This window comes from Rhamphochromis longiceps, linkage group LG2, assembly GCF_057381845.1.
Source record: "Rhamphochromis longiceps isolate RC_006_pf linkage group LG2, R_longiceps_female_GT1.1, whole genome shotgun sequence".
Classification (NCBI taxonomy): domain Eukaryota; kingdom Metazoa; phylum Chordata; class Actinopteri; order Cichliformes; family Cichlidae; genus Rhamphochromis; species Rhamphochromis longiceps.
The window spans coordinates 32,571,707-32,590,399 of NC_140558.1; the positions used below are offsets into that span (position 1 = coordinate 32,571,707).

An 18,693-nucleotide genomic window follows, 5' to 3' on the forward strand; every position below is an offset into this window, starting at 1 on the left:
ATAGTCACTGAAGAACACATATAAGAGATAATTTAAAAACCTAATCACAATTAGCTCAAAACTGGAATAAATCAACTGATTCAATTATCAGAAGCAGCCATACTTGGTCTCTACTGTTGTCTGTGTGGCTCAGGTATTAGCAGAGGGCCTGTAATTCCTGAACAGAGTGTCAGGTTTGACTTGAAGAGCCAGAGGCTCCATAACATAAAGCTACTCTAATCTCACAGGAAGGTTTATTCTAATCATGAACAACTGTGTGGAGAGGAGCTGATTTACAACACTGTCCCAACAATGACAAAACAATGCTGTTAAGAAAAACTCAGAACTCCAAACAAACCCTGGGGCGCTGTAACAGAGATGGTCTCTGAGGAAATGCACGCCTATAGGGCTTCGTGTTTGTTTTCACCTTGGCAATTTTCATTATATCCAGTGTACATTAGGAGTTAAGTGAAAAACTATTAGAACAAATTCAAGAACTTTGCAGGGTGAAAATATTAAAGGTGTTGAGTTAATTTTGCAAGACACATGTGATGTGGATGCTGGAGGCTACGAACACAGACATATATAAACATATATATGACAAAATTAAATGATATGCAAATCTGTTACCTCATATTTTACTCAGAACAGAATACAGAAAACACATTGAATGTTTATGTGAGAAAATGCGCCATTTTAAAAATATATATATATTAGCTCTGAATTTAGTGGCAGCAATATTTCTCAAAAAAGTTGTAACAGACCAATAAAAAGCTGGGAAAGTATGTGATGCTAAAAAGATATTTTGCAGCTACGTTTTTTAATTGGCAACAGGTCCGTAAGATGAATAGACAGGCAGAGTTAACAGTGAAGATGGGCAGAGGTTCACTAATATAAAAAAATATGTTCCTATGAATTATGGAATTATTTGAATATCTTATGATATACAGTACACAATCATCAAAAGATTCAGAGAATCTGGAAAAATCTGGGCTGTCTGATGGAACTACATTCATAATTCCTCCAGAAATCACTTTGTTGGGGGGAATTTGGTTGTTGATAGGACATAGGTTTGAGTCCTTTATTTATAAGTGTACAACTGTATCAAAGTTAGGGATGGGTACCGATAAACGGTAGTAACCAGACCGAAAAGCAGCGCACATTTCGGTGCTTTATTTTTTTTTTCCTGAGATGTCATACACTTTGGATTCTAGCCAATCATTTTACCTTTCCAAGGATAGTAGGCGGGCCCAGGTACGTACGTTCTTTTAGAGCAGAGCTACAGATTAAAAATGCCCAAGGCGAAGCGGTCAAAAGCCTGGCTTTACTTCACAGCAAAAGATGCAAACTCAGCAGCCTGCAACAAGTGCTTTAAGCTGATACTGTGCAAAGGAGATAACGCCTCGAATCTGATGAAACCTGGCGATGCATAGCGTTTTTTTTAAAGCCGAGAAATGTACTGTATTTGATAGCTTGCTGCAAGACCGAGCACCGAGCACATCTACTGCCGGTGTAGTAAATCTCCATTAGCGAGTTAGCGTGGATCGCCCCGTGCGTGAGCTGGACAGTGCTTATCATTTTGCAGAAAAAAGAGACTGCTAAAAATAAAAACATAAGAGGTTTTTGGACAAAGTTTGTGTTCTCCATTCTTTAAGCACCGGTTCGAGCACCGTTTAAGCACCGGCACCATGTCAAAAGTACCAATTTGTCACCGGTATCAGATAAAACCTAAACGATACCCATCCCTAATCAAAGTATTGGCGACTTTCAAGCCTTTGAGTCGCCGAGCAGCTGAATAGGGGAATAATGTTGACGCGCCCGCTGTTTAAAACGTTAGTCAAAGTTCCAAGTTAAAACTGCTTTATTTGTTATCAAATCCTTAACATCCGTAGAAAAACAGTGATCAAAAACATTCCAAGCTTGAGCGGTCAGCAAAAGTCGACTACCCCCATCACCCACTCATTCACAAAATTTCCCTCGGGCCGTGAACAGGTGATATAGCAATCACTATTACCGACACCACGTGACCCAAAGCTACGCCTATCCATAACATTCCGGCTCCTAATTATTACAGTAATAATTACACATCCAACACCACAACTCACAACACACACTTCATCATATCACAAACACCCAGTGAGACAACATAACATACTCAAAAAGTCCACCAAAGTTATTTTCTCATGTCTTCTCTTCTTTTCTTCTGTCTGCACATGGTCAGTCAGTCATAGGCCAGAGGTTACCAGCACTTAGCCTAAATATAGTCAGTCTGTAATGTACATCTCATAACATTAAAGTCAATTCAAAGTTAGTTATGTCACACTGTGTCAAAATGTCATAGTCATGGGTCAGAAGCCTCCTGAAGAAGGCATATCTTTGTGATGGGTCTGCACACATGGCTGGTTGGGGTCTTAATCCAGACCTGACGCACAAGCCCCCTTTCATCTGGTGCAGCTCCGGTGACTCTCCCAATGATCCAGGAACCACGAGGTGCAGAATCATCCACTATAAGGACCACATCTCCGGGAACGAAGTTGCGTTTAATCCTTCCCCATTTCTGGCGCTCTAATTCTGTGACTGGGACTCTCTTTGCATATCCTCTAGATATAAGATCTGTCATGAAGGCAGTGTAGTCTTTGTGAAAGTCTTTATCTCTGATGAACCTTTTCTTCAAACCTAAGGCTCGTTGCTCAATTGCACGGTTGTCAGGCATTCTTATGTCTCGGTCTTTTAGTGGCAGGGCAATGCTGTAGTGCCAATCCCCCAAAGTCACCGTCTTGCTGGCCAATTCCAGGAACTTCAAGTCTTCCTTTGACAGCCCCATCTGTTCATCATTGCTGCTCTCAGGAAAATCCATCTTGAACTGCTGTTTCCATAGCTTGTCCAGTATGACAGCAGAAACTGTCTAGAGCTCTGGGCATATTCATGCCAATCAAAAGCTCAACATTGGCCTTAATTTCTGGCAAATGAACGTGCTTCAAATGTGGCCAGTCATCCAGGTCCTGTTGATTTGGGATGTTACCAGTATCTACAGGCATTTTATGCTGAGCGAAGAGGTTAGGCATATCACAGTACATGTCACTGTCCAATCCAGCAACTTCAAGTTCAGGTACAATGAAACTGTCCACCACTTTCTCCTGTCCCATGGTGCGCAGGAGAATCTTTGTCTTCCTCCCAGCAATATTCAGCTTGTCCATAAGACCCACTGTACAAAAGGATGCTGAACTCCCATGGTCCAGAAAGGCATACGTTTCCACTATTCTTTGACCTCTCTTTGATTTTACTTTAACTGGCACAATGGCAAGCTTACAGTCCTGTTCACCGGCCCCAGTAAGACCACTAGTCTGGATCGTAACAGGAATGTTATCTGCCTCATTATTAGGTTTGACTTCATTCTTCTCTTTGTGGTGGATATGGAGTATACTTGCATGTCGGAGGCCACAGATTTTACATGAAAGGCGTTTTCTGCATTCTTTGCTTATGTGCCCAGTACACAAACAGCCAAAACAAATGCGGTTCTTTTTAAGAAAAGAAATCTTCTCATCATGAGGTTTCTTATCAAGCAGAGCACATGACTCCAGTGTGTGTCCGCCTTTGCAGAAAAAACAAGCCTTCACAGTGCTGTGACGATCTTGAGCCTCTATCTGATTCTGTCTCTCGACGTCAGAGACTGTTGTGGCGAAGCTACTTCCTTTAGCTTTTAGATGTGGAGAACATTTCCCTCCATTGCTGCCCTTGGCTGCTAGATGTGTTGCTGGAACGTCACATAGATTTCCAAAGATGGGATCTGTTACAATTTTAACTTGACGCTCAAGGAAGGAAACAATGTCAATGAATGCGGCTCTGCGATGTTGCCTCTCCTGAATGTCATATGCTACTGTTCGCCATTTGTCTTTTAACTTATATGGCAGTCTTCTAATCACAGCAAGCATATTGGCAGGTGTATTTAATTCAGAGAGATCATCAATCTCTTCCATTGCATTGCAGCATCCACGTAAGAACAAACAATATGCCTGAAGAGCTTTTCCATCTTCCGATCTAATCAGTGGCCATGAGTGAACTTTGTTCAAATAGGCAGATGCAATCACATGTCCATTCCCAAAGTGCTCATACAGCAGAGTCTTTGCCTTTACATATCCAGCACTTCCAGACATATGTTGGCAGCTTTTAACAAGTTCATTGGGCTGCCCCTTGGTGTACTGTGCAAGATAATGCAGGCAGTCACCAGCATCGCCAGTCTTTGCTTCTATGACCTGTTCAAACGAGCGCATAAAGGCCTGAAAATGTAAAGGGTCACCATCAAAGGTTTGAATCTCCCTTTTGGGCAGTGAAGAAAGACCTTGCTGATGGACCAACATACAAGTTAATTCATTTTGTTTTTCCATAATGGACAACAGATTTTCATTGGCTACTGGAAGAGCAGCTTGTGGCTTAGGCAAAGGTGGAATTGATCCAAAAGCATCAGAAGGCCCCATAAAAGCTGGTGCAGGCCTTTCCCTTTTGATATTCTGTTGCACTGTTTTTACTTGAAGCTCTGCATTCCCAGTGATTGCATTTCCTTTTGTAAGCGTCTGAGGAACAAAAGTCTCTGCATCCGCATTAAGAATTTCAAGGCTGTTTCCCTTTGTTTTAAAATATGATTCCATTCCATTAGATTTCCGTGAAGCGACGCTCCGCATAGTGGATCCAGTTCTCAGCACGTTCACCTTTGCAACAGTTGCAGCTATATCTGCTTCAAGCTGAAGTTGTTCTTTCTTTCTCCTCAATTGTTCCTCTTGTTCTTCAAGAGAGTGTTTTTCTTTCAGCATATGTTGACGTGCGAGCAAGGCGGCCATTTCAGCTTCTGCCCTGAGACATGCAGATGAAGTAGATGATACTCTTGAGCTTGACCTACTGCCTTGATTTGACACACTGTCGGATGGCAACACGTCATCATTAACATCGTTCTGAGGATTAAGAGATAATTGTGGTTCTTTTCCAGTGTGCTCTCGAACCTCCACTTCTCCTCCCAGGGAAGTTTCCTGTGACTGTGCCTTGTCAGATGATGGCCTCCCTGAATGTTTATCAGTTTCAGAAAGCCATATGTTAACATCCTCCATAAACCCTTTATTGTATTTAGAGATGCTTGAGAACCATGTATTTTGTTTATCTTTCTCATCAAATGAGATTAGAGAAAGTAAAGATTCATGCAATGCACTGGCATCCTTAAACAGGTGTGTTAACTCATCAAACTGTTTTTTGACTTGTGAATGATTTTTATCATCTTTCATTAGCTCTTTAAGAGACATAATAACACTTTTCATTTTGTTTACATGCCTTTTCCGATCTGTTTGGATGGTTTCAATTTTGTTTGCAAGAGCTTTCTCAGTGAGGGAAGTTATTCTTTTATCCTTTTCAGTTTTTCCAACAACAGATGCAGCCTGTGATCCACTCATTTTAAGCATTCAACATAAGCAGCATGCCAAAATCCAAAACAAAGGCAACAGCAATTCCTTCAAACTCAGGTGAACGCCTGCAGAGCCACAGCACACACACACACCAAACCGAATAGCAAACGTAGCGGTGGGCGTGTCACAAAAACATCTTCGTATGGTCAGAATCCAAACTGCGTTCAAACAAACAATACGCAGCACAAAAACACAGTTTACATACCACCGTCGTCTTCTCCTTATCTGTCAGACTAGCCGATTTTATGGGTGTAGTGGTGGCGGTGTGTGGGCTCGCGTCGGCGTTTATTCAGCGCTGATTGCGGGACGCTCCATTGCCGTCGCGCTTTTTGCTGACAAATATTGGCGACTTTCAAGCCTTTGAGTCGCCGAGCAGCTGAATAGGGGAATAATGTTGACGCGCCCGCTGTTTAAAACGTTAGTCAAAGTTCCAAGTTAAAACTCTTTTATTTGTTATCAAATCCTTAAAATCCGTAGAAAAACAGTGATCAAAAACATTCCAAGCTTGAGCGGTCAGCAAAAGTCGACTTCCCCCATCACCCACTCATTCACAAAATTTCCCTCGGGCCGTGAACAGGTGATATAGCAATCACTATTACTGACACCACGTGACCCAAAGCTACGCCTATCCATAACACAAAGTATCTTGTTAACACTTAACTGTTAATTACACTCCCAAAAAGTTGATTCTTTTCATCTGGTCATAGCAGTTTCAGTGGGAGAAACGTTTTGTCATTCATCCAAGTGACTTCTTCAGTCTCAGCTGACTGCAGGTTTCCCCAACCTTATAAACAGAACATTTGCATAATGACTGAAACCAGCACCACTGAATGAACAATGGGCTGGGAAGTTACTTTTGGGGATTTACTTACCTGGATAATTGAGCGTGCATCAAGATGTTAATTACACTGTATTTACTGTTTATAAACCGTTTTAATGCAGTGTAAATCAGCTACAAGGGCATTTAAATGTTCATATGAGAAAAAAATGAAACTTTAAATCACTTCTTTCATAAAGAATTCAACAGATGTTTACAGTCTATTTATATACACTAACAAATTAATGCAAGGATAAAAGTAAATGCATTAACAAACCTATGGCGTGAGTTATGCATGTAACAGATTACACTTAAAGCATTGATGCTGGCAAACGAGTCGACAATGACCTCTGCAAGGTGAAAAAAGACTAAGATGTGAATAAAAAGCTGTGGAACAAGGTATTAAGTGACCTTGCTGAGATAATTTTATAAAGTGTCAATAAATCTGTCATTGTTCCAAAATTGTTTGTTTTTTTGGCATGAAAAACTGATCTGCGGAAATAATTTGAAACACAAAGTCCACAATTAATTGTGCAGTCCAGCTGATTTGTAGGGAACAGGGCTGACACACATTTTAATGGACTGAAGGTTAATCTTTACAGATCTTTAGCCTTTGTGTGCTCCCAGCCTTTCCTGTGCTCATGCCAGCAAACACTCTTAATGATACACACACACACACACACACACACACACACACACACACACACACACACACACACACACACACACACACACACACACACAAAGCTCCAGCCAAGTACCCATCAATCCTTCTCACTGCCCAAGCCCTGCCATCGATCAGTGAGTATGTGTGTGTGCGCGCGCGACTGTGTCTGCATTCTTCTTTTGGGGTGTTCACAGTTTTGTGCGTGGTCGTACAGATTGATAAATGACCCCGATTAGTGGCAACTGACCGCTCTATGATTGCAATTTAAGTGTAGCGGAACAGCTGTTCTCGGGGCAGTGTTGTCTAGAGCAGTCTGCGATTAATACAACAGCACTTTAATGAATTACAAATCAACCACAGGCCTCGGATCTGCTGGCCGGTAATACGTACACAGCTCCACCTGTGAATTTTGAGGTCTGTGGCAAAACCATGACATATTGTGTTATACAAGCATCCCAGAACCAACTAGAACCAACCAAATAAAACAGCAAGAAAATTCAGTTTTTTTCACATCTCTCCATATTCTGTCCGTATTACAGTTGTTTGTATAAGCTGTCAGCTGGGGTTGTTGGAATGTTTGTATGAAGACTTGAAGACTTCAAAGTGGCTTTTTTCCCACTCCTATCTTGTCTTTTCCAGGTAAGCGTTCTCACTATTTTTCTTTCAGTGTCACTGTTCTTTCCTGACCCATTGACCTCTCCCTGATGCCTAAAATCACCTACAAACACACACTGTGACACTTCCACACACGCACATAGACACTCCGATTAACGCCCATCCTCAACCTTATCTCTACTCTATCTCTTTATCTTCACATCTATTGGGTATACCTGTAACCTAGCAACAGAGCTGAGCAAAGACCCACCCCTACCTGCTCACTGCGCTGACTCCTAGCCCTAACAGCCAATCAAACCGTGTCAGGGCAGCAACAAGAGCCAATCAAATTTCTGCTATAACTGGGAGTTGCCCCTTGCTCTCCACCCTTTTGACCCCACATGCAGGAGTATGCATGTCCATGCAATGCATGCTTACGCATTACACAGAAGGAGAGGTCTATAAAGACCACAGAGACCACAGCATTGGGCTCTGTGTTGATTATGTGAACCAGTACTTTACTAAAGAGGAAAATAAAATGTGTGATTGCAGAATTCTTGATGAACGACTGCAAGAGTAGTCTTCCAGACTAAGACATATAAACTGCTCAGTACATGCACAGAATACACTGTGAATAAAATGTTAGGTAGACTGCTTTTCATACCGAATTTTCTCTGCAAGGTCTGCTCCTTTTCTACTCTTTTTTTTTCCGCCTCTCTTGGCTACTGACATTACAAACTAATAAAAAAATACCCTCTTTGCTGTCGTGTCTCTTTGACCACTGCTGAATACTTCTTGATTTATTTCTCTAGATGAATCAATGCGCGCTCCTGCTGTACTATTGTGGTGCAAAATCAACATCCAAAATCCAAAATCCAAAGCCATCGGTGTCGCTATGTGGCCAGAAAACATGAACACCTACTTTGGTCAAAGCACATTTTATTTTTCCACCCTAACACTGCGTTATTTCCTTCAGAACCCTTTTGTATTGACATGCCCATACTTCCTCTTTGTAGGATAGACTATAGTATTTTCTTTTTTGCAATAAAATCAATACCCAGATACAATACACCTGAAAGCTGAAACTAAAAGACACAAACTGCGGGCTTAAAAAACCTGACAAACAGCATCGACAGTGCAGGAACAAATGGTCTACAGATGTGTCCCACCCACATTATTCTACGGATCCCAAAGTACCCCTGGTATATAATCAATATTAAGTGCAAAACCTTAAAAATATGTAAGTTAAATTTTAACATTCAGAGCTTATAAAGCTTATTTATATGTACAGATCTATATTTACATTCCTTTTCCCCAGTTGCAGATAATGCTATAATGATCAATTGCTTTCTTAATGTCAATCAAGCACTCATCAACAGTAAACTTACACTCTGACTTGGTGCTCTTCTTTTGGAAGTTTTGCTTGAAATCCACCTTTATATCCGTCTTATCCTTTGGTCCTTATCTTTGAGTTTTAGCTCAGTTCTTGCTGTGTCACATCAAGCACTTTGTAAACAGTGTTTTAAATGAACATATTTAATGCATGCAGGGTTTTTTTTCCTTGGCTTATCTTTCCTTCTTTGATCTCTCTATCCGCCTGTCCTGTGTCATCGCCTCGTCGCCTCTCTCTTCTTGTATTTTTGCATTTCTGCTCCTTTCCTGGAATCTGTCACAACTAATGCGAGTGGATGGGAGGAAGGTGGCGTGCGAGGGAGAAGATCTACCTTTGAATCGTTACAGCACTCCCTTGCACTGTGTCAATGGGGAGGAAGGGGAGGGGGAATCAAAACTGAAAAATTTTAAATTTAATCAGCCTCTAGTCGGATAGATGGAAGATGGGAAAGTAGACAGGGGGAAACGAGATGCTGGTCCGAACAAATACACACAACTGCTATTGCAAATATTCCCTTTCACATGGGCCCAGACTTGATGCACATACTGGAAAGCTGATCTATTCACTCTACTCACAGACAAATGGTCTTCAACTAGCATTTCAAAAATTCCAGGTATGCCGTCCATCGTAGCTCTACCTGACCTATTGCTTGTTCGTGTGTGCCTATAGATTTGCATGTAAGTGTAGGAGGAAGGTATAAGGCAAAGCTGCCATATTGAGACCAGCTGTAGGGTTATTTATTAATGCAATTCAGTCTGTCATACCTTTTTTCCCATCCTAAATTTCCATATCTTATTTCAAGAATACCCTCATAGTTGATTATGTTGAAACAGTGAGCTACAGATGCTGTTGGTATACTTTATGTACAATCGAACAGTTTATGGCGCACCACTCATTTTAGATATTCAATGCCTATTACTGCACCTCAAGACTTATAGATAATTTCTCCCCCTGCATAAAAAAATCAGTTTTTGATTATTTAGACTGATGATTTTTCAAGTCCAACCTGGTATGAGTATGTTAGTGCTTCTTCTCCAGATGCAACTTTGGAATCTGAAAAGTGAACCTTATGTGGAAATGGCTTAAACCTGATTTTTTTTTTTTTTTTTTTTTTTACGATTATGTGTTTGCAAAAAGACATCAGTGGCTGGTTTCAAGTCTTGCTGTATACAACACAAGCTTTACTTTTGTAAATTATGGTCCCCATCAGTGTCCAGAAGAATGTTAAAGCAGGGCATTCATTAGGGTGGGGCCACCTTGTTATTGAGAAGTTGCCACTGTATGACTGGATTCACAGTCACCGTGCACCACCCGTGTTTGTGATGTGGTTTCACAAAGCTAAGACGGAGATGGTGAAAACAGCAAAAAAAATGCAAACCAGTAGGTGACATCATGGTGGCTATGCCCATCTATTTACAGTCTATGCATGTTTTTGTGTCCAGCATTCCTGTACTACAACAACTTCACGTTCAGCACATTTAAAATTTTACAGTTATGGTGGTGTCAAAACTGTTAAACTGTTTTAAATTTTACATTTTTGAAAAGGAAAAAAATTATAAAACACACTTCTCGCTAAGCAGAACTGCGTCTCAGTGATAGATGAAAAGTTACCATCAAGGTCTGGTTCTTACTTGATAAAGTGGTTGTGAACTGTCTTATTTTATTCATGCTAACGATCAGGTTTGCCTCCCTGCCAGACTGTGTTAGTACAATTTAAATTACTCATCACCAGTGATGCCGGTAACGCGTTGCTTAGTAACGCGTTACTCCGAATATGACCCCTTTTTCAGTAACGACTAATCTAACGCGTTACTATTTCCATAACAGTAGTCAGATTAAAGTTACTTGTCCAAACCACTGTGCGTTACTATTTTTTTTAAGCAAAAAGATTTGGTTTTTTCTTTTCGTCTCAGCGGATGACAAACGCATACGTGTCGTGAAACGTCACATAAGCGACAGGTCACGTTTCCCGCTCACAAGCAGCCAGCGACGTAAAAAAGTGTAAACAACAATGGAGGGAGAGAGATGTTCGTTCTTTAGCTGGAAATATGGTCACTATTTTGAGTTTCTGTCAACTAAAGATTTAAATATTAAGGTTCGTTGTACACTCTGTGTTGGCGAAAAAGTGTTATCTACCTTCAAAAACACTACGTCAAACTTAAAGAAACATTTGGAGTCGCAGCACAGCACAGTCAAACTCACAGAGAGAGTCCCACCAAGTGGTCCGAAGCAGAGAGCCGTGACTTCCGCAGAAGGTCCTACACCCCCCAAACAACAAAAGTTGGACTTTGGTGCAAAACCAGTAAGTGATGAAGAATTGAAGAAGTTGGTCGCGCAGTATATTGTAGAAGAAATGCTACCTATAAACACTGTTGACTCGCCCTCGTTTCGTGCCATAATAAAAAAGATCCCTACTTCTGTTAATGCCGAGCTGCCTCACCGAACGACTTTTACTTCTTACTTGGAGAAGGAGTTTACAGAAATGGAGAGAAATTTGAAGGCCACACTGAATGAGATTGACTTTGTTTCAACTACCGCGGATATTTGGACTGCTAACAACAGAAGCTATATGGGAGTAACGCTCCACTGGATCAGTAGAACCACATTAGAGCGTCACAAGGTTGCATTAGCATGTAGGCGAATTCGTGGTAGACACACGTATGATGTCATTGGTACAGAAATCGAAAACATCCACTCCTCTTATGGATTACTCAACAAAGTAGTTGCAACAGTTACTGATAATGGATCCAACTTTGTTAAGGCGTTTCAAGTTTATCATCCTGTCACGGAGTCCGATGATGAGACGGAGGAGGAAGAGTCCAGCCCCAAAGACGATGATGTCACTTTTTCTGATCTGTCAGAAATCCTCTCGGCTGAGAATGAAAGTGATGGTCAGCTGTCTCTTCCCCCGCACCGCAGGTGTGCTTCGCACACCATCAACATAATTTGCACACGTGATGTGGAGAAACATTTAACAACCAATGCAGAGAGCAGGGCTGTGTATAGGAGCAGCACAGCAAAATGCACAGCTCTTTGGACCAAATCGAGTAGATCTACACTTGCATCAGAAACAGTGGAAGAAATCAGCAAAAGAAAGCTCCTAATACCAACATCCACAAGGTGGAATTCCTTTTTTGATGCTGTAAAGAGAATTGCAGAAATCCCCATGGGTGAGCTGAATACTCTGTGCACAAAGCTAGGACTGAAGTGCTTCAAAGATCAAGAATACCAGTTCCTGCATGAGTACTGCATGGCCATGAAACCTCTGACTGCAGCACTGGACATTTTACAAGGCGACTGTCCATATGGAACTTTACTACCAACACTTGAAGTTCTGATGCAGAAGACCCAGGCTGTGAAAGATGACCTCTCCAGGATGACTGCAGGCCTTCCAGATGCCATTGTACAGGTACGCTCTATCTTGAAATTAGTCAGATTTTTTGCTTCATACAATTCACAAACATGGAACAGAATATTAATTATCATTGAAAAATAAGATTAAAACAATTAAAATGTTTACAAGTAACCTAAAACAAAATTAATCCATAATACTGATCTCATATTAGGCATGGTTTGCAAATAATTCAATAACATAATAAATTGTAGGCATAAAAATATCAATTATGTTTTTTAGGCTATTCAGACTCGTTTCGCCGGTGTGCTGGATGACAAAGATGCCCTTCTTGCAGCTGCCAGTTGTCCAAAATTCAAACTCCGATGGCTGAGAGATGCAGGAAGGAGGGAGCGAGTAAAACAGCTTCTGACAGCAGAGTGTTGCACCACTGCTCCTCTGGCAAAAAACCCTGCCAGTGTGCCCAGTGCTACTACATCTAGCAGCCAAGGTGAGATGGACTTTTTCACTTTTGAGGCAGAGCCAGAGGAGGAGACCTATTCTGCAGAAAAAGAAGTCATGGACTACCTGATGTCAGGCTACGACCTTCAGATTCTGCATAAATTTTCAAGCATAAAGACAATTTTTTTAAAGTATAACACTCCAACCCCATCAAGTGCTCCTGTGGAGCGACTTTTTAGTCTGGGAGGTTTGGTGCTCACGCCTAAAAGAAATCGACTTTCTGACAAAAGGTTTGAGAAGCTTCTGTTAATGAGGTACAACCACTGGTTTACTCGCTCCACTCTACTGTTTCCCCCATAACATGCGATGACAACATATACTGAAAAAACAGAGAATGGGGAATCCAATTTAAATAACTATTTACAAGTAATTGAATTAAGTTTATCAAAGTCACTTAATAAACTTATTAAAGTTTTCAAGTTGATTAACTTAAAACAATTACCTGCAAGGAAGTAAGGCAATTTAAGTTGGACCTGCAGTCTCTTTTTTTTTTTTTCATAAGATTAGTCCAAAGTTACAAAAGCGGACAATAGTGCTTACATGTGGATGGTATAAAAAGTATCTTAAGGGAAGTCAAGAAAGACTCTTTGTTTGTTTGTTTGTTTGTTTGTTTTTTTATAAAAAAGTATTTATGTTAAGTGAAGTAACAAGACTGTCTTTATTTTCATACAAACAAGTATTTCTGTCAGGAAAAAAGTTTTAAGTTCAACTTCAAATGTCAGGAGATATATTGTTGACATTACTGTTAAAATACACTTCCAATAAAGTGAGTATTGGCAAAATCGGTTGATGTTTTTATGTTGAGGCAGTGGGGAGTGTTATTGGCAGCTTCTGAAAGTAACTAATAAAGTAACTAGTAATCTAACTTAGTTACTTTAAAAATAAAGTAATCAGTAAAGTAACTAAGTTACTTTTGGAAGGAGTAATCAGTAGTCCGTAATATATTACTTTTTCAAAGTAACTGTGGCAACACTGCTCATCACATACTGCAGACTGGTCCAAAAAGCTTTCCCCCCCAGAGACACTCATCAGGAAAGAGTCTCTTGAAAATTTGATCAATTTTGTCTGGTAACATTAAAAAAACTGTAGAAGAGCTATATTATTTTTTTCGTTTTTATCCCTTTAATGTGTGTGAAGAGCCAACAAGAAATCAGACAGCTCGGCTGGAGTCTTATTCACGTATGCGCTCTACCAGCTCAACTGTGATGAATGCTAATGCTCGTCCTCACAGGCCTAAAACTGGGGAAGCAAAAAACAGAACATCCAGATACTTAAAAGTGGAAGTTTGGAAATTCTTTTGGCCATATGTGCCACAAGCAGCTTTCATTTGAATGAATAAGGCGACATCTTGTAATCCAGTATCCAGCTGTCCTTGTTAAATCCCTGAGATTTAAACATATTAAATCTGTTCCTTACATTTTATTTGTGTATTTGTTCTTGGACAGGCTAACCAAGTTGGAGCATCTCTCTTATTACAGCTCTACACACTATGACAAGCTTATAATATTATTATTACTAAGGGAAGAGAACAAAAACGGGAATTCTTAACTAAAAACTTTTCCCTGACTATCCATTGATCTAAAATGTAATCACTGAATTGCACCATACAGTGAAAGGCAGCGATGTGATTAATTTCTTAAGTCTGTGTATTATGTTTCTCAAACTGTTTTGACTTAATAATACATTTTTTGCATTTTTTTTTCCTGTAAAGTCCCTACTTCCTGTAAGCTGCCACACATCAAAGTCCACTACACCATATTTCATAAATTTCTCATCAAGTCTTCCAGGCATATGCCTCTGAGGTGTCAGTGCTACCACCAGAGGGCAACACTGTGGCGTTCTGGGTCCATAGGAACTCAGTGGGCAGCAAGGTCTGCGAGGTCTGTCTGGTGGGCAGAACAGAGAGAGCAAGACAGAGACGAGGGGAAGAGGCAGAATGTGTGTGGGAGAGAAAAAACACTAAACAGAAGGTGAGGCGAGACAACTGAGTGGGGGGCCATGAGACTGAGATGTACTCAGAAGGAGTGTGTGTGTGTTTATGTGTGTGAACATGAGGCTTATGTATGAGATCTTGCATAAGCTCAGGTGTCAGCAGGTGCGTGAAAGCACTAATACGAAGCCGTGCATTGGCATCTGTGTGCGCGGATGTGTATGCGTGTGCATTTGTGTGCCTAAAGACAATACCACTCCCTCATTACCCTGTTTCCTCCAGTCCAGCACTAATGAGGAGCCTCACCATCACTGTGGTAATCAAGGTCAAGCCTAGGCCAAAACACAGAATCAGACACACCAGGCAGACGCACACTTTGTGGAGCCAGTGAGGAAGTGATTGTGTATGCACAGCCACAATTAGCAACACATTTACAATAAATAGCCATTTTATATAGCTTTATTTCACAAACGAGAAAGGAAGGCAAAAGCAAGAGGCAAAAGGGTGGAGTTCTATAAGCCTCCCATGTGATCCCAACAGTTGCTAAGAAAGGATGTGGGTGTGATGTTATGTCCCCCCTGTCTTCGCTTCCTCCTTTTTTTTGTGAGTTGAAGACAGAGAGACAGGCAGAACATGAGGGAGAGGATGCATGATCGAACACAGGTGGAGTCAGGTAGAAAAAGTGGAAAAAGCAAAGCAGCATAAGGATGAGAAAGGGGGGGAAAGGGGGAGGAGGGAGGGAAAAGCAGGGTGATATACAGGGGTATAAGGCTTGGAGGGGGGGTTGGGGTGGAGGGAGTAATTAAATGAAAAGAGCAAGACTTAGCTCTTTAGTCTCATCCCTCAAGACCAGCCTGACACTGCTCCAGCTAGCTAATGTCATAGCAACAGGGAGAAGGAAAGTCTAATGGGTGCGGCACAGAGAAAACGAGTAAAAAGCAGGTACAGGCGAGAAAGAGGAGGTAAGGGAGGAGAAACTGAGTGATGAAGGATGTAATGTTTGGAGGAAGGTAGGAAAAAGAAGGAAAGGAAGACACCCTGGAACTAAGGAAGACACAAACACTGTACAGTCAAGGACAGAAACATTGGTCTGTTGGGAAGGATATGAAAAAGATGAAGACATGAAGAAAAAAGGAAGAAAAAACAACAGGAGTGGAGGAAGCCACAAAGAGTGAGAGGGGTGGCAAACAGCCAGAGGAATAAAAGCCATGCCGTCCCTTTTCTCGCTGTCCATATGAATTCCCCACTCACTTCTTCTGTTGTGCAGCTGTACCTGTGTTTTCCATTGTTTCTATATCTAATCTTCTCCTCTGAATAATTAACTAGACCATCAATAATTCAGCTTTAATTAGCAAAGAAACATCAGACAGATGTGAACTTCACTGCATCATAGTGCAAATAAAATACAAGCAAAACACACACGGTGGGGCTTCAGTCTAAAATAGGAGAGGCAGATATAAATTATAAGCAAGAGATGGGTTAAAACTAATACAGGTGTGAAACCTGAAATGAGAAAATGTTGTTTGAAAGTTGTCATATTTACAGGATCATGTGGTTCAGACTGCAGTACTGACTGGAATCCTATTCCAAGTTTTACTGCGCGAATATTTGAGAGAAATTAAAAGTTTTTCTTACAAAAGTTTAAAATAACAAAGTGCATTTCATACTTTGTAACAGGAAGTGCCTGTATACTGCATGGTCACTTAGACCAATTGTATTCCACATTGCCTTATCAGCAGTTATTGTTTCCTTTATGAGCACAGAACAGTTGAACTTATTAAGCTGTTCTAAACAAACAATCAAGCTGCCTGAAAAGGGAAGCGAATAATCATTTTAGTCCATTCTTGTTTTGGCTTTCCTTTAAAAGCTGCAAGGTAACCAGCCATAGCAGATCTGGAGTCTGGACCTGTGGGCCACTAAAGCAGCTGAGGCATCCCAAATGGATAGAATCACACACTATAAAAAAAAAAACTTTGTAAAAATATCAAGGGTTGCAGTTTCAATTCAACTTGGACCAATGGATGCCCACAAGTGACAGACCAGATCATAAAAATGTGCTTATCAATGCAGGGCTACTCTAAGCCAGAAAAACACAAAACGAAAATGTTAACACACACAACCTCAACCCTCCAGGAATGTGGCTTAGCAAAAAAAACAGCTGTTGGCATACTGGCCAAAATATTGGACATTTTAGATACAGAGTTAAAATTGTTCAAATCTTATCTCTTATATCACATCTAATTCACTATCTAATGCATCTAATTCTTTCCCACTGTCCTTTGGTGTCCCACAGGGCTCAGTTCTGGGTCTTCATTTCATGCCTGCTGTTAGTTTTAAAATAAATTGCAAATTACTTACTGTTGAAATGTTATTATTATTTTAAATATGAATGACTACAATAAAAGACTGCTAATAAGATATGATCCATTTGACTTTCCCTTGATGGCCTTTACATCATCTTATTTATCTCAACCAGCATCAACTCCAGTAAATCTGCCCTGGAGTGCTTGTAAGCAATGCAGAATGCAAACAACTGCTGGATCCCATGGTTCCATGCATGCCCAAGCTGGTGGTCAACTGACTAACAGCAATGTGGTAATGAGAGATCATCAAATTTTGAAGACATTCAGTTTCTTCAACCAACAATGGGCGAAATAACTGTTTTAAGGCAACCAATTGAAGTGACTGGCAATGAGAGTGAAGGGTATCACTAGCTGAATTATGAGGGAGTGTTAGATACATTACCTAGGCAACCAGATTCTTGACTGTGCAATAGCAAACAGCTGTCAACTAGAAAGAGTTCAAGACATGGGGTGATCAAGCTTTTAAGGCGGTGACGCCTGACCTGCGAAATTCTCTGCTTCCACTTTCAGGTTTGCTAGTTCCACTGACATTTAAAACAGCAAAGGACATGTTTGTTTATTTGGTGATTTGCCTACAACAAAAACCCTTTATTCATTGTTTTTTTTCTCCTAATTATGATACATTTAAATATTTGTATAAATTCGCTGTTCTTTTAATTTCATATTCTTTTCTCCTCTTGTACTTCTTTTTCTTTGTGTCATTACTACCTGTGAAAAGCACCATAAATTTTGATTGCTTACCTTAAAACATTTTTCTAATACACAAATTATATATATGTTAAAAGAAAGGTTTGTCATTCTACAGAATCTATGGTAATGGTTTGAACAGTGAGCCACACATTCAGAGACATCCCACAACAGCATCTATGTGGTACTGACAGACGACCAGCTATTGCCAAAACAACTTGTTTCCTGCCTGTATCTAACGCCTGTGTACATCTGTGAAGGATTTATGGTGTGTGTGTGTGTGTGTGTGTGTGTGTGTGTGTGTGTGTGTGTGTGTGTGTGTGTGTGTGTGTGTGTGTGTGTGTGTGTGTGTGTGTGTGTGTTGCAGCCCAAATAGAGAGTACACCAATAAGATCTGCCTCTGGATCGATCGGACTCAGACTGTGCATGAGTTGACAGGCCGGGCTTGTTGTTTTTTGATTGATCCAGACTCTGTGTTATGTGGGTGGGTGTTCTAAGTCTATGTGTGCCTACAAAATACTAAGAAAAGTATATAAAATGATCCCTCTATACCTTTATACAACTACGCAAATGATGCATCTTATTATTTACAAAAAATTGGAATGAACAAACTAGTGCTTAAGCATCAAACCCAGTGTTAAAATGTGCAACTTTAGACCAAAGATAAAGATGTAGCTATTGGCATAGCTAATTCCTCTACATCAACAACTGTGCATGTATTTTCTATAGTAACTCACTCATGGAAGTTGTACCGAGGCTTAGTAAGGACACTCTAATGTGGGGATTGTAATTTAAAGGTAGCTTTAAATTCTGCCTCGACCCCATATCATTTTTGCTATTTTTTTTTATGTTAAAAACATCAAATAATAGCTGATATCTCTATGATGGACGCCTGATATGAATAAAAAAATATAAATGTAGGCAGACTAGAGATGAGATTAAAGGGAAAAGGAGGGAAATAAA

At 40.5% G+C, this 18,693-nt stretch overlaps 2 protein-coding genes across 3 annotated transcripts in view; one reads left to right on the forward strand and one right to left on the reverse strand.

Moving 5' to 3' along the window:
* Positions 1-18,693, reverse strand: part of LOC146677551 (A disintegrin and metalloproteinase with thrombospondin motifs 2-like) — a 152,060-nt gene that overhangs the window by 97,284 nt on the left and 36,083 nt on the right. The window lies entirely within an intron of this gene.
* LOC146677552 (uncharacterized) lies at positions 10,640-13,305 on the forward strand. The gene is made up of 2 exons (XM_085423850.1): positions 10,640-12,306; positions 12,532-13,305. The coding sequence occupies exons 1-2, from the start codon at positions 10,909-10,911 to the stop codon at positions 13,048-13,050; spliced, it is 1,917 nt and encodes a 638-aa protein (XP_085279976.1). The 5' UTR covers positions 10,640-10,908; the 3' UTR covers positions 13,051-13,305.